The 25,709-nt window shown below is 34.0% G+C and overlaps 1 protein-coding gene across 2 annotated transcripts in view; it reads left to right on the top strand.

The window, feature by feature from the left end:
- pps (protein partner of snf) overlaps positions 1-25,709 on the top strand; it is a 285,519-nt gene that overhangs the window by 249,619 nt on the left and 10,191 nt on the right. For both annotated transcript variants that reach the window (XM_089598135.1, XM_089598136.1), the window contains exons 11-12: positions 4,049-4,227; positions 4,372-6,954. In XM_089598135.1, the coding sequence (XP_089454261.1) occupies positions 4,049-4,227; positions 4,372-6,954 (2,762 nt within the window). The remainder of the gene's footprint in view (positions 1-4,048; positions 4,228-4,371; positions 6,955-25,709) is intronic.

Here is a 25,709-nt window from a genome sequence, read left to right on the forward strand (position 1 = left end):
CATGATTTATATAACATAATTTTATCATGCTCCTAGTAATAAACCATTCTACTTTTATTATAAATATGTAAATTTTGAACGATTATAAGTAGATAAGAAATGAATTACAAAATTAGATTTTTGAAACTGTTATATCCCAAGCTGCAGAAGCACGTTCAGTCTTTATTCTGAAACCCTTCGTTACAAGGCATAACAACGTAGTATTAACATTACTGTCACATGAGACTTTATTTCACATTTTAGAGATTGTTGGATGTTAGTATTAAAATCGCTAACCACGAGAACTAGTCAACTGATGTTGCTAAAATTTTGCAAATTAATTCTAGACGTATCTTATATGGTTTTTACGTAGTTTTTTTTTACTTATGTATATATATATATGTATGTGTGTGTGTGTGTGTGTAAATAAGTAATATATATATATATATATATATATATATATATATATATATATGCACCAATGGATATGATGATAAATGTATCAATATTGCTTGTATACTTATTAGAGCTATATGAAATTTCTTACTTATTTACCATCATTAGAGTCATATATATCAAAAATACCTATCAAAGTTGCAAATGTTTAAAATACTAAAGGAAAAAAAATTTCTCTTCACCTATAGGTTTAGAAGTTAAGCTTTTTTTTTACATACTGTTATGTACATAGCATTGCGTCCTATAATAACCCAGGAGTTACATAATAATGGGCAGGGTCCAATCCATACGCTGTAATGCAGTTTCTCCTTGAGTTTTCTAATACTTCAGCGAGGAGTAAAACATCTATCTTTAGGTATAAATCTGAGGACTGTTCTAGAGTTTTGTCATCCAAACGCTTATAGTGTAATCATATACTATGCAATTTATATGAGCCTAATATAAACTCCTTTCGAAGCTGTCTTTTGGAGAAAGAATATCTTCAAGTTTTTAATGGGAAATTGGTCACTTTTTCTAGCAAATCATCCTTTTCTAAATATAATGACAATTTATCTAAGGAAGATGCCATGAATTTAAAGAAAATAAAGATTAATGTCGGTTTTTTCAATATATTTTGTAAATTAAATGTATTTCTTCTTAATTTAAGGTAGAAACTGTACCCAGTCAGGAAAGCATGTTACGAGTTCTTTTAAAAATAAATATGAATCATATCTGCTTGGATTGTGAAAAATTATTGGTATTATCCTTGACTCTTGCTGATTTATGTACCATTTATTGTGTGCAGCATCGCGTTATCTAAAAGAAAATAAATAAATAATATTTAGTTTAACTGAAAAAAAAGGAATTAAATTACATATTAAAGCACTTACTTCCCTGTAAGATGACTATAATCTCGAATTTTTTTATCATAAAAATCAATTGTTTTATTACAAATATGGCAAAACATTGTTTTCCCATATTCTAATCGTTATTTAGTGGTCAAATTGATTATGTCAAGTGGATTTTTTTATAATTGTTCTAGTTATAATGCAATAAAATGAAGTTTTTTTACAAACCACTTTGCAGGCTTTTCATAATAATAATTTTAAGTTTAACTTAAATATGGTATGTTAGTTTATTTCTAAAATACTTTTTGGCTTTCGCTATATCAAAGATCTTTTTTGCTTTCAACTTTTCGCATTAACCGCACGGTTTGCGAGTCTTTCGTGCGGGCCCCTTGCAAAATTTCCCTCAGACGACTCAGTCATCCATTCTATTAAGTACTTTTTACAGGACGCAGCGATTGTCTCAAGCACGCCTTAGCTATTTTCAAGTTAAATGAAAGGACCTTTTCCAATAAACCATCTAACTTACAGTACCGACCTTTTCATAACCACAGTGACTTTACCCGATGAGCTGGCCAGGTGTTAGCTTTCTCTCGAAAAAAAGCCCCTGAAGATCCAGGACATCAGCAGAAAGATGTACTGTTTGCTTTAAAAATCGTATAAGGGATTTTTCGGCATCCTGGGTATTCATCCCATCGAAAAAGACCGAAAAAAAAGTCATGATAATTTTTAACGGAATTCGAATCCACTACTTCTTTACCTGTTCCTAAAATTGATCTACTTTGAACGACAGATTTTAAGTACAACTTTTAACGACAGATTTTAAGTACAACTTCTAACGACAGATTTTAAGTACAACTTTTAACGAACAAAATGAGCCTTCTCCAAACACTGTCGGACTGCTTCTCAAGCATCAATGATTTTTTTAAACTTGCCTCTTTTAAAAATGATCCTATTCATTCATCAAAAACAGTCAAACATACAACGTCTGTCTCTGAAAGTATTCTTGTACCATACAAAAAATAAAATTGAAGACTTTTGTCGACATTCTGTGAATATTGTCAAATTCAATAGCCAAAATCAATAACCTGGTGGTTAACCCTCGTTATTCATTTTGTAAATTGTTCAAGTACCTACTTTTTTTCCATGGCTGATTTTCTATAAACCTAACATAACAAACTCTACAATCAGAAAATGGACTTTCAGTTCAGTAATTGAACAAAAAAAATTTTTTTAAACTAATTTAATTGTTTAGAAAAATATGTTATTCATGTATACTACTCATGGCTTTAAGCGGATAGATAAATAGATTTTTGTTTTTTTTTTTTTTTCCTTAAGAGGCTCTGATCGCCTTTTTTTCTGATCTGAAAATATTTAACAGGAGTGCATTAGGCAATAAGATACTGCTGGCTCTCTTGCACTCTTAAATGACCATGTCACCTAACCATTAGAGTGTTGCCAAGTAAAGTCTTACGTAGCTATTCTTTAGTTGTATTCTGATTTAAAATATTTTTAATATTTTCTTTGCTTGGTATAACTCTTATAATGTACTTTCCTATACTATTTGTATTATGCCTTATTCTTATTCTTTTACCAAATTATATTTTTTATATAATGCGTAGAATAAAATTTTCTATTTATCCCCATTCTTTAGTGAACAGATGACACAAAATTATTCAAATGTCCTTAATGTAACCGCTTAAATTCGGCTGTAGTTTTGAGTCACTATTCTACTGCAGATGACGTTACACGTGTATTGGATTTTTTTGTATCTACGGTGCAGCGTTATTTAATTTTCGTCTCGAAGATATTTTAAAGCCATGTTAAGACTAAATTTAGTTAGATTTGAGGCTGCTCACTACTGAGCTGCAGGTAAATACGCACATCTGATGACTCCTGTAAATGTTTAACATGCTCAATATGAAAACAAGAAAACCTCAAGTATCAGGGTACTCTATGTATGTAAATTAACTCTTACTCTGTATGCTCCATGCGCTGTATGTCTTAATTAGCGATGCAAACTTGAACGAATGTATAACCAAAATATCACTTGTCTGAAATACTTGCTTTCTTAACAGTTAATTTTTAATATGCATTAAATTGATTGAGAGACAGAAATTATTTCTTATATTTAAGTTAAACTTAGAGCTTCGTTGGCTAAGTGGTTAGCGTGCTAGCCTCTTAGCCGCAAATACTAAAGAAGTAGTGGATTCGAATTCCGTTAAAAATTATCATGACTTTTTTTTCGGTCTTTTTCGATGGGATGAATACCCAGGATGCCGAAAAATATGCCCTTATACGATTTTTAAAGCAAACAGTACATCTTTCTGCTGATGTCCTGGATCTTCAGGGGCTTTTTTTCGAGAGAAAGCTAACACCTGGCCAGCTCATCGGGTAAAGTCACTGTGGTTATGAAAAGGTCGGTACTGTAAGTTAGATGGTTTATTGGAAAAGGTCCTTTCATTTAACTTGAAAATAGCTAAGGCGTGCTTGAGACAATCGCTGCGTCCTGTAAAAAGTACTTAATAGAATGGATGACTGAGTCGTCTGAGGGAAATTTTGCAAGGGGCCCGCACGAAAGACTCGCAAACCGTGCGGTTAATGCGAAAAGTTGAAAGCAAAAAAGATCTTTGATATAGCGAAAGCCAAAAAGTATTTTAGAAATAAACTAACATACCATATTTAAGTTAAACTTAAAATTATTATGAGTTATATACTTTGCCCTGTGATATTTTAAATTTGTACTTCCTGAATCACCCACAAAGGCAATGATTGTTTTTGTTTTCTAGGTCCTGGTGCTCCAACTGCATCAAACTTAAAAAACTGGCTATTGGAGCATCCTTATTATGCAGTTGTTAAATCAAATAATCTGAACACTATACAACTAGGATGCAAGACTGTAGCAGCCATTAAAACCAAAGGTTTAACTACTGTACATCCCTCAAATTTTACAGCAATAAAACAAAGGGTATTTACAAAAGTTAAAACAAGCTCTAATACAGAATAACTCTACATTTGATGAATATTTTTTTAAATTTTTAATCAATTTATACTACTCTTGATGTTGTATTCCATTTTTATTGTATATTACTATATTTTTATTTTTTTGTAGAATAAACAGCTTCAAGGTAGACCTCCAACACAGTCAAAAACTATTCATGCCAAGGTACCCGACCCGCAGCAAACTATTTTTTCACTAGTTACAAAAAAATCTCTGCCTGAATCTCCACTAGTATGTGCTGATGTATCAAATGAGCAGTGTTCAAAGCATTCAAGTGTTACAACTACTTCTAAAAAAAGTGTTACCTTCAAACAAGAAATGACAAAATCTGGATTCCCTCAATCACACATCCAAATACCAAATCAGCAAATCGTTCAACAACCGACGGAAACTTTAGAATCAAAAGTTTCTTCTAAAAAGTTATTAGAAGCTAAATCCTCAACGTTTCTACAAAAAAATCAACAACAATCGGAGCAATTTACCAAGCAGCAGCAACAGAAGTCACCACCGTTGCCGCAGCAGCAGCAGCAGCAACCAGTAATAACGAGAGTTCTGTCAAAAAAATCAGAAATTGAACCAGTAAGAGTAAATGTTAGAAAAACTCTGGCTGACTTATTAATCTCTCGTATAAAACAAGCGGATGATTTAAACATTAGTGAGGAAGAAGTTAAGGATTTGGCTCTCAAAATCGAACTTGAAATGTATAAGTATTTTAAGGACACTGGATCGAAGTATAAAGCCAAGTACCGCAGTCTTGTCTTCAACATCAAAGATACAAAAAATTTAACATTATTTCATAAAATAGCTGACCACTCGCTGGCTCCAGGTGCTGTTGTCAAGCTGAGCCCTGAGGAGATGGCAAGTCAAGAGCTGGCAGAGTGGCGTGAAAAGGAAACCAAGCACCAACTTGACATGATCAAAAAGAATGAGTTGGATATGATGGCTCAGGCAAAATCGGTTGTCGTGAAAACTCACAAAGGTGAACAAATAATTGAAAACGATGGAGGTATCAGAAATGTAGATCCACAAGATATTGTTACGGTGTTTAATAGCTCTTCAGCGTCTGAACTAACTACTTCGACACTTAGGGATGGTGAGGAAGGACTCCAAAGGCCTAAATTATTTTTACGTGATCGTGATATTTTAAAAAAGCCTGATCGTCGGCACAGTCGCTCACATGGTAGAAATCGTCATCGACATAAGGATCGAGAATGCAGTTATCAAACAAAAACCAAAAAGGATTCAAAGTACAGAGACAAAGCCCGCTTGCGAAATAAAGATTACAAAAAATTTAGGGACCGAGATAAAAAAAATGACAAGGACAGAGATCGTAAAAAAGACAAGTATGATTCAGGTCACAATGGCAGATCACTTGACGGTATGATTACTGATAGCAAGCTCGTCAGTCATAAGGAGCATAAAGATAAACAAAAGCAAGCTCAGTTGGAGCAGTCAGAACATGAGCTGTGGCAAAAACAGGATACATTACACCAACAATTAAAGGCTAGTAGTGCCACCTCAATCCCTGCATCTTTTAAGCCTGTAGAAGAGCGGTTGTGGAGACATATTGAAGACGATGTCACGAATAACCTTCCAGATGGAAATGAGTCAGACATATCAGATAGAGAGCCTAGCTCTACGGTAACAATAAAAACGCCAGACATAAACGACGATATAGACGGTGATTTTGAGCCAAGATCAAACGAGGTAGTGCCATGTTTCCAAACGCTTAGTGCACCAGTTTGGCATGGCTTTGTCTATATGGCTGATGTGGCTAAGTTTTATGTAACTGCACAGAGCGTAAGTGGGCATGCCAAGGAACTCATGGAAGGCGTATCCGATGCATTTGAGGTTGTCGGTCGAATAAGCCCGCTGACGGTTTGGGACTATATTGACAAGATGCGTAAGAATGCAACTAAGGAGATTGTTATAGTAAAATTGACTGCAACCAACGACGAGGAAAAAATACCCTATATTACTCTTTTTAGTTACTTAAACAGTCGTAACAGACTTGGTGTCCTTGGAAACGTCTCACCAAAGATAAAAGATTTTTACATTATGCCGTTCTCTAGCACCAATAAGCTTCCTTCGGTTCTACTTTCAATTGAAAACTCAGGTCTGAAGGAAATTGAGGAGCCTTTACTACTTGGTATTATCGTTGTACACAGTCGAAAAAAGCGACCCAGCATTACTTGTAACTCCACTCTGTCGTTTGCTGGCTTACCATCGCCCAAAATGCCGAAAAAAGAGTCTCTATTAAGCGACCCTACCACTCCTCAGGGTTATACTCCACCACCTCAAGTCTTGCCTACGTTGCAGCTGCAGGCTAATACAAAAAATGAGGTGATCTTAGCACAGCGTTTCTCTGCATCATCTAGTACAGTTCCTGAGCTTTCATCTCAAATTGTGCTTACAACTTCTTCGTTATCCAAAAAAATACAACTTCTTAGTGATATTGATAATAGCGATGATCGCAATAATGAGCCTTATAGTCCTGGTGAACCAGTTGATGTTGCCCTTGATGACAGTGCCAATTCTAATGCCGTGCAGTCCTCGCTAAATGTTAAAACTCCCAAAAGCTCATCTGAACTGCAGCGCAAGATGGAAGAGATCACTAGGCAGATCGAAGAAGAAAAACAGCAAATACAAAATATTAGTTCAACTTTTCTTGGCGACAACTCAACAATTTTGCCGGTAAGAACCTTGAATAAACGGACCTCTCATTATAACATGTACATTCACTATCATGCGAAAATTGGGTCCTTGTACTTGATGAAATTTGTTGTCAGAGTGACTGTTCTACTGTGGCTTTTGAAAACTTTTAATCTATTTTACAAGGTACTACTTTTTTTAGTTCTAGTAACGGTCAATTCAAATATAATAGATAATCCTTCTTTCATAATAATTTATCTGTTACATTTCTATTTTTTTTTTTTTTTTTTATGATAAACTTGCTAAAGATAAAATTTCTCTATTTCGCATTGATTAAGTAATCGATTATTTTATAAACATTGTTTCTCCATAGGCCCAGAAAAAATATTTGATTTACGAAGATTATCGCTCACTTACGCTTAATCAAAAAAGTTATCTTACTCATTAACTTATCAACTCCCTATTGATCCTCACGAAACAATTTACCAGCTTCACTCAAACCGATTTTGATAGCCATGCATTTGTTTTAAATTATCTTTAAATAAGTACTATAAGATAAAATCCATAACTTACCTTCGGCTACTGACCAATATTTATTACAAACTTTTTCACTCCTACATGTAATTTTAGCAAGTACATCAATATAATTCATTGTAATTTGATTGTTTTTGTAACTTTTTTTTGCGATGCTTTAGTTACGCTTTTAATACCACGCTTTTTTGAATTTTAACTATCAGCTTCTTCATATCCTCTAACTTTTTCAGCATTTAGATAGTTATATTTCCGTCTCGTGCATGTCTGTAATACAGGTAAAAATACTCAAATCCTATAAATCACAAAATTTTAACGGATTTTCACTCTCTTATATACTTCTACTATATTCTCTATTCTTCATAGCCCTTACATGACACGTTTTACTAAGTTTTTAATGTTTAGTTTTGAAAATCTAATTGTAATAATTTAGCTACACTGTTTTTAATTTTTTTTTCTCTCAAGAGATTTCTGCTTTATATATAATTCTCCTAACTGAGTAATATAAAAGAATTTTCTTCTCTTACAACTATTTTTAAATTTCTTTCATTTGACCTCCATTTTATTTTTGGAGCTATTATTTCATTTTTCTCAAACCACTAAATAATTGTTGTAATCTCAGTCTCTACAAAAATTGATGTCTAAGTATTAAAACGATTCAATCTATTTCTTAGCCTTTTTAGAATCTTTTTTTGCTACTATATTGTATTGTATTTATTTATTTTCCATGTATAGATTTACATCTTTTTACATACCTCTTCCCCTCACACGACATGCCATGCGCTTACAATTTTCGCTCTTAAACCTAGTATTATTTTATCTTCCTCATGTACATCAGTTTCCCTACTTTACAAGCACATTATCCTCTAGCTTCACAAATTCTCATTATTCGTTTAAATCATTCCTAAACTCTTAAACGCATCCTCTCCTTTATTCAAAATAATTACCCCCCCCCCCCCCCATTTATCTTCAGCGCTTTATCTGGCCACTTTCTCGAATTCTATAACATACTTGCAAATTACCTCAATCGGATCCCTTTCCAATAGTCTGACCAATCTTTGTCTAATTGCCTCCTCCGATCCTTTTAATCCTACTTCCTCTACAGATCCAGGCCACTTCATATTAATTTTTTTCCTTGCTATCTAACAATAAAAAATATGCTGAATACTTTGCTCCCTTCTCTTGCATACCCTGCATGTGCTATCTAAAAATTCCTTCTTGCCTGCTTTACCTACAGTCCCGCATCTAAGCCTCGTCCATTGTTCTTTAACGTTATCCCCCCACACCTTCTTTTCCCAATAATCTTCCGTTCCTAATTTTTGTTTAATATATTTATAAAAATCACAGTATTCCGATCTCTTAATCCTTCCCCAATCTAACTGTACTTCCTGGTCTTCTTTTACTTTTAGCCCATCTGTCATTCTCTTCTCCAGTGTATCAAACATCCCAATTAACCCCACTCCATCACCTACTTCTTTAAAAGTTTCCGCTACCATTCTTCCCCAACTTGAAGCATTCCCGTTCCCAAGTCCCCTTATTTCCTCCTTCAAGCAAATTTTTGGCCATCTAATGTCTTTCATCTCCGCTATGCTTATCAAATAGTCCCCTGCCCTCCTCGTTATTTCAATTCCCAAACTTTTCCTATTTACTCCCCTTCTTCAGATATACGCCGGAGTATGTTCATTTAGCCCCGATGCCATCTTTACAAACTTTTCCTGTACTTTCTCAATCTGCTCCCTTATTTTTCACCCCCATATTTCAACTCCGTATAAACAACCGGCTTTCACTATTGTATCTATTAGATAAAGTCTTCCCTTTAAACTACCTAATTTTGCTCTTTTCCATACCTCCACACCGCGTTTATTGCTTTCTTAACCTTATTGGTGATTTTGTTGACGTGCGTACTCAATGTATTCCTTGTTGAAAACCAGAATCCAAGATATTTTTACTCGTTGACCACTTGAATTATCTCGTCTCTAAATATAAGTTTTTCGCTTTCTTTTTTCCTACCCCCTTTTTTAAATATCATTATTTTTGTTTTATACGTATTTACCTCCATCCTATTTTTTTTCTCATATTTTTGTAGATCATTCAGCATACATTGTAAACCCTACCTGCTGCTGGCCACCACAGCCACATCATCCGCGAATTTTAAGCTAAAGATTTTTTCCCCCCCAATAACTATCCCTCCCTTATTTTTTGCCCTCCATATTTCCTCTATACTTTTTTAACTACTATTTGAATCTTTCTTGAAGACTAGAGTTCTTTTTTTCCTGTTCTAACAAACACACTCCTACTTCCTGAAAATTTCTCAAGTGTATCTAAGATATTGTACTGTCTCTTTATTTAACGTTACTAAGACTCAGTCATCGACGTAAACTAGAAACAAAGATTTATTATCTCATGTTAATATGTCTCTTAAGTTTGTTGTTTTGAACTTTCTGTTACTATAGTTACACATGTACAAAAAAAGGATAAGGCTCAAAACACACCCCTGACTTATAGTCCACTTTAAGTATAAGCCGCTGGGAGTTTTATTGTTGGCATCGTATAATAAGTTAATAACAACTATGGTATTATATATATTTTTTTTTGCTGAATATATAATATGTTGTACAGGAATTGCAAACAGCTGTACATTTTTTTAAAACGCAATTGTTTGAAAAAATAGGAAAAAATATGAAATTTGGTCTGGAAACTTTTTTCGTAAAGTATGGCTTAAAATAAGAAAAAAAGTGTACATATATGTGATGTATGAAAAATAAAAGCATTAGCCGTTATAATTTATTACAAGTTGAAAAATTGCTTATTAAGCCCATTTTTAAGTGTCATGAGCTTCTAAATAAATCAATCTTTTTTTATTTTACAAAATGAAATATTTTATTTGAACCTTCCATAACGTAATAGTATTAGAATAAAATCCAAACTTAACGTCTAAAATTGTTCAAATTACGTTCAAATAACTTTTCCAGTTTTGCATGAAATAAAGTTAAATGAATTCATCGATGGTTAACATATGGTAAAACATATTACTTACAGTTTTTATTTTTCTGCATGACAAATAATTTTTACTGAGCACCACTAACCAGAGGTAACCTGATCAACTCCATGCCTTACTACTAAACCTACAATGCTGTATTACGAAATAATAAGCTGACTACGGTCAAAGCGCTATAACAAGCTTGCAAGATGTACTCACGTTCAAGCACAGTTGTCGCAGAAAGAACTTAAAAACTTTGCGGAAAATTAGAATTTTGTGATTTCAAAAAAAAAATTTTTAATCAAGTTTTCCTGAAAGCCACTACATGTTTTATGTATTTCATCAACAATTAACAACTTTTTTAATTTTGCAACTGTTTTTCTAATAAATTATATCAACCTTAAATTGTTAACAGTTTAACAATTATTATACTAATACTAACTAACTTCCTATTTCTCTAGGGCTTGTAAGTAATTTATTCTGCTGTTTCTGCTTGTATCGCATATTTTAATTAAAAAAGTTCATTAAGAGTACCCAGGATAAAAAATTTTTATAAATCTATAATACTCGCTAGATACCTTTTTTATCAATATTTTGACTACATATGTTGCATCCAAACTGTCAACTTTCAAGAGTTTTAATAGAAAAATTAATATTTTAGGTCATCGAAAATTTTAAAAATCAAAGATAGCATCAATTTTCTAAACAATTTTTCCACAGGACAATTATAGTATTTTGCTTAGTACATTTCTGGATATATTTCTTCTAATACACGAAACGAGGCGAGGGGCAGCAATTTTTTTCAAAGAAAAACCGACACGTCTGAATTTCTTTAAAGAAATTTGTTATTAACATTATATTAACCAATTACTTTATTCTAAACCAAACTTGTTTGTCACAAAAAAAAAATAAAAACGATAAGTAATATTTTTCACAGCAAACCAATCGATAAATTCATTTAACCTCATGTTATACCCAATGTGACATCTCATGTCATGTACATAATATTTATTACTTTAAAACACTTTGTTTCGTTTATAAATTATGAAAAGCCAAAGCTCAGTGATCTCGAAACATCAAGCAATACACCTGCTCCTGCAATCGCGTGACATACAACTTACTTCTTTCAAAATAAGCTACCGTGGCAAAACTTAAACTACTCGTGCAACCTCCAACAATCTTATAAAGCGCTCATCTTACGACAGTAATTCGCAGTGGTACATCCAAGAATGCAAATAATCAACAATCTCAATATTCTTCACTGCGTATGTCCACAAGAAATATCATACACAATTTCGATAACAGCTTGTGCTTAACATACAATCTACAAGATTAGCAGTTTTAACCATCAATTACTGCGTAATGATTACAACACGACTGTGCTCGTGTCAGTCAAAAGTAATAAGGTTAAGCTCTGATTGGTCGTTCAGATCCCCAACTGACGCATCCTTCTTAAACGTAAGAGTATGAAAACTCCTCGCACACAACAATATTCGCCTTTTCTCTTTTATCAAGTGCTCCAAAGTAACTATACAGGTTGGAGAGGGAGTTCTGTTGCGTCTTTTAAGTGGATTTAGGACTCAGTTTGGTGATTAAGCTACGTATTAAAAGCGTGCATTTCAAACAAATGTAAGACTTATTTCGGTGACTAAGCTGTGTGAGAAAAGCTTGGGCAAACCAGGCCACTGTAAGCTCGCCTAAAAAGTTAATCAAGGAGGAACGAGAAACAAAGAACCGTTGACTTGGGTTCCGACGTTAAAAGCGGAAGCCTAGTTATTGTCATCGCCACGAGTGCTCGCGTGTAGGATTAGGAACATCGTTGCGTTCAACCTTGTAAGATCTTGCAACTGCGTGCTCGCAAGCAGCAGCTAACCAACGATCATAAAAGTAAGTTGAGGAAACTTCAAATTGTATAACATTGTAAATACGAATCTAAAACTTTATTATTTATACTATTTGTAAAATTAACTATTTCTGGCTTTTCTAAATTTATTAAATCAGATAAGACACAACTTGGTTGTTGATTAAATTAATTTTCTCAATTCGAAAACATTCTAACTACTGAGTTATATAAAACATTTTAAGATCTAATAATTCTTATTGATTGACACATAATTCTTACCTCAATGAATAAATTGAATATCGAGGAAAAATAAAATAGGCACTGTATTACAACGATCTTTACAAGGATGTGAGATAAAAAGACGAATAAGATACGCTACTACCGTATGACACAAGACATAAACTCGAACTATACATCAACGCCAGCTCAGCGTACTCCCTTCATACATATAGTTTGGTGTAACCTAACACCACAACGCTAAGTCAACGATTTAAAAGAAAAGTATCCCGTAAGTAAAAGAAAATAAAGCCTTCGGGCCGATGGCTAGTTCTCGACGACAAAAAATAAAATATATTTGTTTGTAGAACGAATCAACGAGTTTCGCCATTCACTTATAAAATTTCGGACGTAACACAATAACAAAATTTGTCAAAAACGTGATTTGTTTATGAGCGTATTTAACAATTTCAAACGAAAAATTTTAATTTGGTCATGATACGATTGGATAATAGAAAGTTAAAAAAGGAAAAAACCAGGTGTGGGATTCGCAAAGGAGAAACTTCCATGACTTAATGTTAAAAAACTAGGTAAAACAGAAACTGAAAAATTAGATAACATCTAGTTTTGATAGGTCTTTAAGAATCTGACATTAAAATAGTATAAAATTTTATTATTACTACATATTCAAGCATGTGCGTTCATAAAATACGTATCCTTCTGTTATATGTGATTCGCACATTTAAAGTACTTCCATGTTTGCTATGCTACAACCTAACACTACAACGCCTAGTTAACGATTTAAAAGAAAAGTATACTGCAAGTAAAACCAAATAAGGCCTTTGGGCCGACGGCTGTTTCCTAATGAACAAAAATTAAATTTATTCGTTTGTAGAACGAATCTACGAGTTCTGCCCTTTACTGATAAAAGTTTGGACGTAACAAATGGGCATTTCTTATGGGAAGCTAAGCCTTTTGTTTTACTTAAAGTATGCTTGAACCAAATCGATAATTTTTATTTTAAGTTTTTTTTTCTCTAAGCTCCGTTATTGTCTTTCTTTATCTATTTTTAAAAATTTTTTTATAATGGATGAGACACTTGCGGATATGAGCAATGTAGTAGATGTAGCTACAAGAGTCAAGTTGCTCGAACAATACCATAGAGCAAGGAAAGCCGGAAAATCACTTGAATTCCTTAAATTATCACGTAACGTAGCCCTAAATAATTCAGTTTTACGTATAAGTCAAGCTGCCTTACACATACCAATATAAAGTGGTCGAAATACACCTCTCAGAGATTTCTTGCAAGATGTTAACAATGGTAGGTCCCTTATCTAAAACGCTGAAGAGCCTATGTTTTTAAGAACAATTATTTCCAGACTAAAGGGTACAGTAAGAAGTTGTCTAGATGAATTAACAATAAATATATGAGACGATCTTACAAACCATTTAGAGGCACACTTTGCTTCTTCTAAAATTTACGCTCAATACATCACCGACATTAATAATTCTCAATTTAAACAGGGAAAAACTGTTAGCGGTTTTAACGAGAGAATCTCTCAACTCATTAATTAAGGTGCTAGAGCAGCTAAAATAGAAGCCGCTTCCAACAACGTTCCTGAAAATCAATGGCCTGACTCCGAGTTATTTCTAGAAATGGTTGGTCGTCATACTTCACAAAATACTCATGCAAAAATTGCTTTTATTGGATTAACTTCTCTCAATATCATAACATTAGGAACAGTAACGCCGAACATATTTGATAAAAATCACGTTTTTTACGTCTTAGCACAAGGAACACCCGTCAGTGAGACAGAAATATTAGGAAATTTATTTCTAGCCCAAGAACGGGCCAGGCTTTGTTATGACACAATAACCTTGATACTAAAAAGAAGACCTAAAAGTTGTATTCCATTTATAGAAAGAATTGTAAGAATAAGCAACAAAAAACGTGGACTTTAATTGTTATTCAATAATACAACCACAGAATGTATAAGTAATAAAAGTAACTTTCACGTAATTATAGATAATATTATTATAAATGAAGGAACCTCGGAATCTCTCAAAACTTCTAAACATTTTAAACCTACAGGAGTAACCTTTGGTCAAAATCGTGTAAATAAAATATCAGCCAGAATGAGAGTTCCCATAGAGATTTCTGTAACACAAACTAACAGCCACGGACAAGTATACTTGTGCTTGATAAAAACTACTCCTGGTATTTTCATAAGCAAAGCAGCAGTAACATAAGATAAAATCCGCTGTCTTACGATGGTTGTAAACACTAGCGAAGAACCAGTAGAAATCGAGATCCCTCCGAAAAATCTCGTACCTTTTGATTTATATGATTCAGAAAATTTTCTTGACTCAGATTTTGGTGATGTTCAAAACATAACAACAGAGAAAAGAATTAAATATATTACGAAAAAACTTTGCCGGCATCATCATGATAAGACAAGCTACAAATACCTTTGTCGAAGTGTAGAAGAGTATTCACATTTATTTTATATCAAAGGTGATGCTGCTCCACTTGCGTTGTAAGTACAACGTAATACACCAACAACTGACAATAAACCTATTTTTACTAAGCAATATAGATACCTTCCTGCTCTACACCAGGAAATTTAAGATCAGATTGATAGATTATCACAAAAAGGAATCATTAGCTATTCTTCTAGCCCGTACAGTAGTCTGCTCTATATTGTCCCCAAAAAGCTATGACTTAACGGAAAAAAGAGACATCATCTCGTAATAGATGACAGAAAATTAAACGCTAAAACTATCCCTGATGCTTACTCATTGCCTAATGTTACAAAGATATTAAAGAAAATTGGTGGGTCAAAGTTTTTTTCAGTATTTGATCTAGCTAATGGAATTTATCAAATTAAAGTATCTCCAGAAGATCGCCATAAAATAGCTTTTAGTACTCCGTACGGACGTTACAAGTATACAGGTATACCATTTAGATTATGCAATGCACCAGCTACATTTCAAAGACTCATAAATTCTAAATTATTGGGATTGCAAGGCACAAAACTATTTATATTTTTAGATGATATAATAATACGTGCCAAAACTTTGGAAGAACATGAAATAAAAATAAGAAAATTATTTAATAGACTGGCGTTATCAAATGCTGGTTTGAAAGTACAGCTAGATAAATGCAAATTCTTAACTCCCGAAGTAACATATTTAGGATATAAAATAGGGGGTTATGGAGTACAACCCAATCCCAAGAAACTTGAAGCAGTTAAAAATTTCCCAACGCCAACAAATTGTACAAAAATTTTAAGGACTCACAGGATATTATAGATGATTTATTAAAGATTATGCTGAAATCGCAGAGCTTTTTACCCTATTATTACGGAAAAGTCGTAAATTGGATTGGACTAAGATTCAGGAAGAGACCTTTAACAGATTGAAATAAGCCCTGTAAGAGGCCCCGGCACTTGCATGTGTCGATCTCGATAATTCATTTATTCTGACTACCGACACGTCAAACTAAGTTGTCAGTCCTGGTTAAAGTCAAGAAGAACCAGAAGATCATCCTGTAGCCTACATGTCTCGAACTCTTAATAAATGTGAAAGAAATTATTCCATTGCTAAAAAAGAGTATTTAGCAGTAATAGCAGCCGGACAACATTTCCGACACTGTTTATACGGACGAAAATCTACAGTTTATAGAGACCACGAGCCTTTGTCATGGATCGAGTCAATAAAAGACCCCATGAGTCGCCTTAATCGATGGAGATCGAAACTCTGCGGGTACAACTATACTTATGAGTGCAAACCCAGACGTTTGAATTCAAATGCTAAGGCTTTATCGCGTAACCCTGCAGATTCTTATTGTATAAATACCGTAAAAGATGACATAGATTTTAAGGTGATGCGTAAAAGAGTTAAAAAAAATTTAACATTCAGCAGTAACAGAAGTAGTAGTGGCTCTAACAGTTTGAGCTCTGACAGCGAGTCTAGCAATTATAAAACATTACAGTCCCGTATGTTAACCTTAAAACCTATTTTAAAAATCCCCCGACAAACAAAAATATCTATTACATATGCTAACAGAGCCAGTGATATACACAATCAAAGCTCAAGTAAGCTCGAACTCACTACTACAGTGAAGCAAGCAACTAGAGGAAAAAAAAAGGTTCTAAAAATTCACCTCTCGTTACACCGCCAGAAATGGAAGGAGAGCAAGGAGAACTCACTAAACCATCAATAGCTTGAAGGTTACTTAAGCGCTGAGCTTAAGAAAAACGAAGTTCACCACCTCGTGACAGACCCACGGCCACCTTAGACTCTGATGATACAGGAGTTCTAGATACATTGGAAGATAAAGAGAACCAGCAAGCACCGATACCCCGAAGAGATAAATCTCTACTTTCTAGTCTCTTGAACACTAAACCAGATTCATCATCCATTTCAACCTCAACCCATATTGAGTCACAACAAGAAGTTATTACTGGAACCAGTGACTTAGAAGAAGTATTTAACTTATCAGCACAACCGTCAACTTCTAAGACTTCTAGAAATAAAAAAATCAAAACTGCAACTCGCAAATCAATAGGATTCAAGTTTGACACTAACTCATGAAGTACGTAAGAAGATGAAATGGTTGCTAAAATAAAGCAAAATCCAAAGTTGCAATCTCTCGCAGTTCAACGCATAAAGATGCTTTGAAAAGTAAGGCCGATAAAAATAATGATAAACAATATCCTCAGCTAATAGTTTGCAAAATATAAATTTTGCTGGCCCATCTTTACATCGAGATTATTAGATACTGCTAGGAACAACGGGAAATAGCGAACCACAGTCAACCAAAGCAAATTCTCAAAGTTTAAAAACTTCTTCTAAGAATACACTTCACTATTCCAATAATTTAAAAAATTCTATAGAAAAAGGGAGCTTTTCAATAAGATCAAAATCACCTATAAGACGCTCCAAGGCTGCATCTACGGTTATAGGAGACGATGTTGATAGTGCATGGAAAGAGCCTAATATTTCTACCATTGAATAGGAAGATAGCGAAGAAGCTAGAAAAAAAGAATAACGCATGGTAGTATACCCAGTACACCTTTTTATTCAAGTGCTAAACAGTGAGACACATTCATAAAACAGCATCACGCCCCGATGCAGAGGAACTTGACACCGTCTACTCCTCCTACAGCCGCATTCGAAATGTTAGAGCAGCAATGGAATGCCGATCGCGATGACAAAGTCACTCGTAAAGAAGGCACTTAAATTAGACCTTTGATAAGAACAGAAATGAATCACCTTGAAATATTAAGCACACAAAAAGGTTTAACATGTGCAAAAGACAACATTGCAATGTTTACTTCTGCTGACTTGACACTTATCTCTATTAACAATAAATTATTATTAGATTGAAATTTTTTTTCAAAATACGAATTAAATAAAACGCAACCATAAGTAGATGACGTTATAACAACTAATTATAAAAATAAATTAGTATTATGTTTGGTTACTAAAGAAAGAGAAAGATATCAAATATTGCTTCAAGATCTTCACTCATGCTTACCAGGTTGAGCCAAAGAAATAAAAAATAAAAATATAGAAACATTCAGAATATCAAGAAAGAGTGAAATAACCGACAATTTGCCCAAAGCAATTCATGAAGAACTCAGTCATATAAACATTAAAATAACTGTATGTTTCGGCGAATGTGCTTATTTATCAATTGAAATGAGACAACAAAAATCAATAGAATGCCACAACAGTCTCGTCGGCGAACATAGAGGCATGAATAAATCTTACAGAAAAATACGAGAATTGTATTACTGGAAATACATGAAAAAAGATATTGAAAATTTCGTACGAAAATGTAAAGTTTGCCAAGAAAAAAAACTAACACGTATAAAAACAAAAAAACTTATGATAATAACTGATAATCCAGCTAAAGTTTTCTTAAAAATAGCCATCAATACTGCAGGATCGTTAAGAACAACAACATCTGGTAATAAACATATATTAACTATACGATATTTATCTTAAAAATACTGTGTAGCAGTAGCTATGCCCGACATCTGACGTATCACAGTTGCAGTCTTTCTGGCAAGACACTTTATAGTGTTGTGTGGAGTGCCTAAAATGGTACTCAGCGATAGTGGAAAGAGTTTTTGAAATAATATATTAAAAAGTTTAGCCCAATATTTCGGTTCTAACCTTAATACCACTACACTTTACCATCCCCAATCTAACGGTTCACTAGAATGTAGTCATGCCGTGCTTGCAAGCTTTTTAAGAACAAAAGCTACAACTAAACAGGACTGGGACAAAATTTTACCTTTGGCTATACATGAGTACAATACATCACCGCATACGGCTACCAGATTTACACCATATGAATTAGTATACGGCAGAAAAGCACGTCCACTAAATACATATTCAACTGAAAATCAAATGCAGTCTCATAATAATTATCTTATTGATTTGATCCGTTGTTTAAGACACATGCATGAAAAAGCTCATGATGAACTTATCAAATGTAAACATAAAAGTAAGCAAAATTATGATAAACATGCTAGACCTCAGAGTTTAGAAATTGGTATGAAAGTTTACGCAATAAAAGAACCTTGGAAAGGAAAATTAGATAAATACTACTACGGAATCTTCGAAGTAACTAACATAAATTTAAAAAAATTATAACATAGCACTTAGATTGGAAAATGGAAAAATAATTATTAAACATTCAGATAAAATAAAACGCTGTTACGAATGAGATTTCCCTTATGTTTCAGGAATCTCAACAACGTAACAAAATGATCCTTAAAGTAATCATAATGGGATTTATTGTAACAAAGAAACTCTCAGCATATTCAATGCACCACTCTCCTTGGCAAAGCTTTTATAAAAATCAAGAAATATCCAACAATCCAGGAATTTAGTATGAGTATCAGAATGAAGTTCGCCTTATCCGCACACAATGGGCAATAACTGTGCTTTTGGACTGTTAAAATCTCACAAACTATAACGAAGAGCTAGGTTTTTAAGTATATAAGTTGTCCCATCACTGTCGTGAACACCTAAGTCTGAACCAATGCGAAAAATTAATACCTCCATCACACTTAAAACAATTACTTAAGAATATCAACTTATTACAATTCGAGATACAGCAATTCTTCTAACCAACCATTGAAGTCTTTGACTCGTCGATAACGGAATCCCATAGTATGAAGAAAAGGGGAGCCCTTCTTGAACTCATGAGATGGATGTCTAAGAAAATTTTTGGAACAATGGACGCAAACGATAGAGAAAAAATCGCTTCTGAGTTGAACAATATCTACTTAAAAACGAAAAATTCTTCCGTTTCGCAAACCAAATGCATATCGTACGATCAAATTTAGAAACGCTTCAGAAAGAAATGGAATGAACAAAAATCAATAATTAAAAACTCACACAACAAATACCAGAGCTAACTATAAATTCCACATATTTATCACAACAAGAAAAAATTGATACAATCTTACGATCCATTAGCATATGGGTTATACATTTCCAGGAATTCTTGTATTACAAACTGCAGTCCTATAAAACATTAATTAACGCAATCAAGACTACTGCCAAGGGTCATCTCCATCCCCTTTTACTTTCAGCCCTTAAGAAATTGTAAAATAATGTTATATAATTCGGAAAATTCAAATTGGACCAAGATAAAATAAACTCAGGAATGGCTATATTCCACTAGAGATCCTCTCACACTTTGTCTAGTTTGTGATTATAATCATCGCCAAGAATTAACACTCAAGGGCACCAGACTTCCAACATTAAGTGGGCAGTACTTAGCACATTTTCGTGACTTCACCCTATGTGGCATCAACTAAATAAAATTAAACTACACCTACATCTACAAACCTGAGTTAACCCTAAATTTGTCCATATTATCATCTTAAGATTACTTTCTCGCATTACAAACAGCACGCTTGATTTGGAGGAAGAAGAGTAAATAATAATTACAAAATGGGCTGTATCAAATGACGACCTATCACTACAACATATTGAAGGAAAACTGAGATAAATTGCAACCCATAAAAAGGAAAAATTCCTCAAAAAAATCCATCTTGCTACAGCATTTGAAGGAAATCTAATTATAGTAATCATCATACTTATAATTTACCAAATGGGTTAAAATTAGTCACATTAAATCAGAAGCCAAAGGAACCATGTTACAGATCGTCCAATGTCCTTAAACATAAGACAACCAGTCGAATAGCCTGAAATTTTTGCAACTTCAACAAGACCATCAATTTAACCTATACCTACTCAAAGAACGTGCTTTTCTAAGGACACAGATACTATTTACACTCATATTGTGGGGATCAAAATATTACCCTCTAAGAAAAATATCAAATTACCCACACAAGGCATACATTAGTATTATTAAACACTTATATTTTTATTATTATTCTCTTTTCCGTATCTCTCCACCTTCTCTTTTTCCTTTTCTTCCATCTTTCTCACCTAGCCAAATAAACACACACACACATATATATATATATACACACATTACCTTATATGCAGTAAGAACGACGAATGTATGTACAAACATATTAGTGTGACGCAGTTCAGCGGCACATACGTGCAATTGCACAGATACGTGTTATTGTCTGTGCATACACGCGTCTGATGACGCAGCAGAATATTATATTTCAATACTTTTACCATTCTCACTAAAAAAAAATATATATACACATATATATAATAATAATAAAGAAAAAAAACAAGTGAGAAATATCGTAACCCATGACAGAAGCAAAGAAGGAGAACGTTCCACACTCGTATACATTTACCTAACGTGTAGTGAAAAGCAGCCGCTGTAAATTCTTCGGCAACTTGTGAGTGTCTCAGCCCTCACGCCTGGTATTTACAAGACAAATATAGCACTTGAGACTTAAAACTATATTTTAATCAATTTTACTACATTGTAACTCACTAACTCACAATTTTGGGGTGCTTTATTACAGTGTGTCCCCTTGCCTCACACTTATTGGGGTGTTTTGTTACAGTGTGTCTCCTTGCTTGACGATCATTCGAACACCTTATTACAGTGTGTTCTCTTGCCTTACTTTTATTGGGGTGCTTTATTACAGTGTGTCTCCTTGACTCACACTTGGGAGACATTTTATCGGGGTATTTTCTCCGTACATCAATTAAATAAGAAATATGACTCCTAGGTTCATGTATGAAAAATTGATAAACGCTACTCATTTTCATCTTGCTTTGATCGCTCATGATATCGAACCTGTTTGCTTTCTAATGATCGTCGTAACGAACACCGTTTATGGATTTTATTAGTATCTTTCTTTAAATTCCAGCAGTAACCTGCCATCAACTTTTTACCCCATGTTCTTTGATACCTGTCCTTTATGTCTTTCATGTCTTGATGGCACCTTTCACCGTGCTCTTCGCTGAAATCACCAAGTTTATCTGGAAAATAGTCGAGATGTGAATCTAAAGAATGTAATTTAATACTCCTATTGCATCCCAAAGTTTTATAGTTACTCACCGTGGTACTCACTAATTCCTTGTAATTTTCACTCTTTCTGTTGCCTTGAAAATTTTAATACTTGTTGGAAACATAATCATGAATTTTTCTTAATCTCCGTTATACGATCTGTAAAATAGGGGTTTTTGAAAAATTGTCGACTTTAAGGACCGTCGAAAATGCCTGCTTCCAATTTTGCGTCACTAAGTTTGGCCATTTTATCTCGTATGTACTTAAAACACTTACCATCTTTGTCTAAAGCTTTCACCCACTGTTTCATTAAACCAAGTTTGAGATACAAAGGTGAAATAAAAATTTTTGTCTCGTGTACAAGGATGGCCTAATAACTGCAAACGCAGAACCAGGTTGGAGCGATGATCGCTTGAGCCACTCTTTCTTAAGGTAATGATTTCTTTTATCTCTACTGTCGAATAAACATAAAAAACACAAGAATTTTACCTTGCCACTCTGCATACCCAGAATTATTCCTATGATAATGAGATTACCATAAATTAACCACTGATGTTCAGAATATTTTATTTTCTCCAGAACAATTTTAACATTTTCATATGTTTCCTTCAGAATTGTTGAGTGGGCAATTGGTACAGGGGCTATGATATTTGTGTTATGTATAAGTATTCCTTTTAAACTACGATTGGAAGAGTCTATAAAGAGACGCCATTCGTCTGGTTTGTAGAAATCAGGTTTGAGTGTATTTAAAAGGTTGGGAATATCATTGAAATGTACAAAACCGAGAGATTTATCCTTAGTAAAGAAAGGTCTACATTCACTCTCTCGATTTCGATAAAATTTTATTTTGACACCTTTTTCCAGAACATTTTTTTCTTTCAACCTTGTTCAGTTTTGTACCTGAATATTTGCCGACAAACCTTTTCTAAATTCAAATTGCGTCACGTTCGTTATTCTTATATTAAAGTTGAAGTAATTTTCCGATCATACGCCTTTATCATCGCGTACATTTGCAATGCCCAAGAGACCCTTTTACCTTTACTCTTGTACCTTTATTTATCAATGTACTAGAATTTCTACTTTAACTTTTGTCTCTATAAATATTGCTCTGCGAGCATAGTATGTTAGTTAGCGCGCCGTGGCGGCAGAGAAAGCTTCTCTCCGCTTGCCTCCACTTGAGCACATTTTCATAATTTAAGCACTGTAAATATATTGTATATATTTTTATTGCACATTTGCGTTACATTTATTTTCCGCCGTAAACCACTTCCACCTCTACACGACTGAACTGGATTGGGAGCAGCATAAAACCCCTTCCCTCGTGAACAAACCTCGAGGCCAAAAGCTCGTGAGCCTCGTTTGATAGGCCCAATTCTCTTCCGAGATCATTCCATTCATCTTGACTGAATAATTCAGGCAAGTATAGTAAATCTTTCGCACATCATTGGCATCCATTCTTTCTTCATCATTCGTATTCATCCCTTCTGCATCATTTATTTCGACACTAATATTAACCTCACTTTTCATTGGGTGACCACGTTTAGCCACAAAATCTATTTTTGCAGGAATGACTGTGTTTGTTTGAAAATATTTAATTTTTGAGCGGGTTTTTAAATTGAAATATTGTGTGTCAGTCAGACATATTGATTGAGGGACCCAATTTTCATTAAGATTTTCTATATGAAGATCAAAACAATATTTGTATGCTTGCATGACGGTATTGCTAATTTTTTTACAATACCTAAGTAGTTGGTACATACCGCAAACATAACAAAAAGTTTTTGGTTTATTCGGGTTATCATGTATATGCACAGTCATTGGTTTATCATTCCTTGTAGCTCCATATCTCGTAGAGGCCAAGGAACCCACCTCTACGAAGCTGCGGTGGCTGGATGACGACGTATGCGGGCCCGTTTGCTCACGCCGACTAGCCACCGATACTGGGTATCCGACTTATTACGACCCTGCATCGTAAAGTTTTTCCGCATGTTTGCCATGACGGCATGAACACCCTTATCCAGGATCTCTGCTGGATAACGGATTAGCTCCGTTGCCTACTGTCAACTACGTGTAGGTGCCCTGGATTACAAACATGCGAAGAAATAGTTCGATTTGGTGCAAGGATGCATCAATTCGGAGTAATGCCCATTTCGTGTGGAATACAAAGCAGTATTTTTTTAGTATGACCCGTAATTGTGATCTTCTTGTACCAAACTGATATTTCCACTGTATCTATTGGTTCCCGATATATACGATGTATCAGAGGAGTGATTGCAAATTCAAAGTTAATTTGAGATATATTCTTCTACAATTTTGCAGCTATGGGATTGTGAAATTATTGGATTAAGAACCTGTGGGATGGACGTAAATATAGTGTAAAGTCTCAAGTACTATATTCGGCCCTCAGAAAGGACTGTAATTTAATGCTTAAAAATGTTATCATAAACTTTTTAGATCATGGGGTTGTAGGGTTATTAGGTTATGGAGTTAAGGTCGAATCGAATCGATAACAATGTAAATTTAAGTCTCAAAAGCTATACCTGTCTTGTAAACATCAAGCGTTAGGGCTAAGACACTCACAAGTGAAGCTTTGACTTACTTTCTAGGTTATGGGGTTGTAAAGTTACTATGTTATGGTATAAAGTTATTAGGTTATGGAGTTGAGGTCTAGTCAAATCGATAACAATGTAAATTTAAGTCTCAAAAGCTATATTTGTCGTGGAAACACCAAGCGTCAGAGCTGAGACGTTTTGACTTATTTTCTGGATTATGGGGTTGTAAGTTTATTAGGTTATGGTATAGGGTTATTAGATTATAGAGTTAAGGTAGAGTGGAATCGATAACTTAGTAGATTTAAGTCTCAAGTGCTATATCTGTCTTGTTAACACTAAACGTTAGGGCTGAGACACTCACAAGTGACGTTTTAACTTAATTTCTAGGTTATGGGATTACAGGGTTATTGTGTTATGGTATAAGGGTATTAGCTTATGGAATTAAGATGTAAGACTGATAATAATTTAAATTTAGCATTAATTACTACATCAAGCTCGTAAATACCAAGCGTCAGAGCTGAAACGTTTTGACCAATTTTCTGGGTTATGGGGTTGTAGGGTTATTAAGTTATTGGGTTGTGTCGTTGTGGGAGAAATGTGTATAATAATAAAGGTGTTAAAGGTTTTATTTTTTGTGTTTTCTTACTTTTTTTTGAAATGTAGAGCTTGAAATATCGAGACATTTTATGATTAAGAAGTTTTTTTTTAAGTTTATGTAAAATCCTGATGACAAAGAGTTATATGGACATCGTATTCGGATTCAACGACTCCGAAAACATATAGTACACCTACTCAGACCCTGGAGGTATTTTTTCATGTTTTTTGTGGAGCTGTGTTATTATTACAATTATTACAAATATTAAATATTAATACCTTTACCTCTGGCACCCTTTTTATTGGAAGCAACACCGTTTTAACTGCCTTCACTTCATATTCAAAAAGCCGCCGCAGACCATACACATTATTTTTTGTCTCCAATATGCACACGTATCCCGGATCAACTGTATACTCTAATCCTTACATTATCATATCTCGACTTCGATGCAGGTTTCAACGATAAAACCTCGGCAAACAAAAACGTTGTACTATTTGAAAAAAAAAGGGGAGGGAAATACTTAGTACTATACTCTTATTTGATTAAAAATAACATTATATTTAACTACACACCCTTAAACAGATTAAACTAGTCCTCCTCTGATA

This window comes from Copidosoma floridanum, unplaced genomic scaffold (assembly GCF_036245765.1).
Source record: "Copidosoma floridanum isolate Cflo_tuat_1 unplaced genomic scaffold, Cflo_Japanese_pri ptg000005l, whole genome shotgun sequence".
In the NCBI taxonomy this organism is placed as follows: Eukaryota; Metazoa; Arthropoda; class Insecta; order Hymenoptera; family Encyrtidae; genus Copidosoma; species Copidosoma floridanum.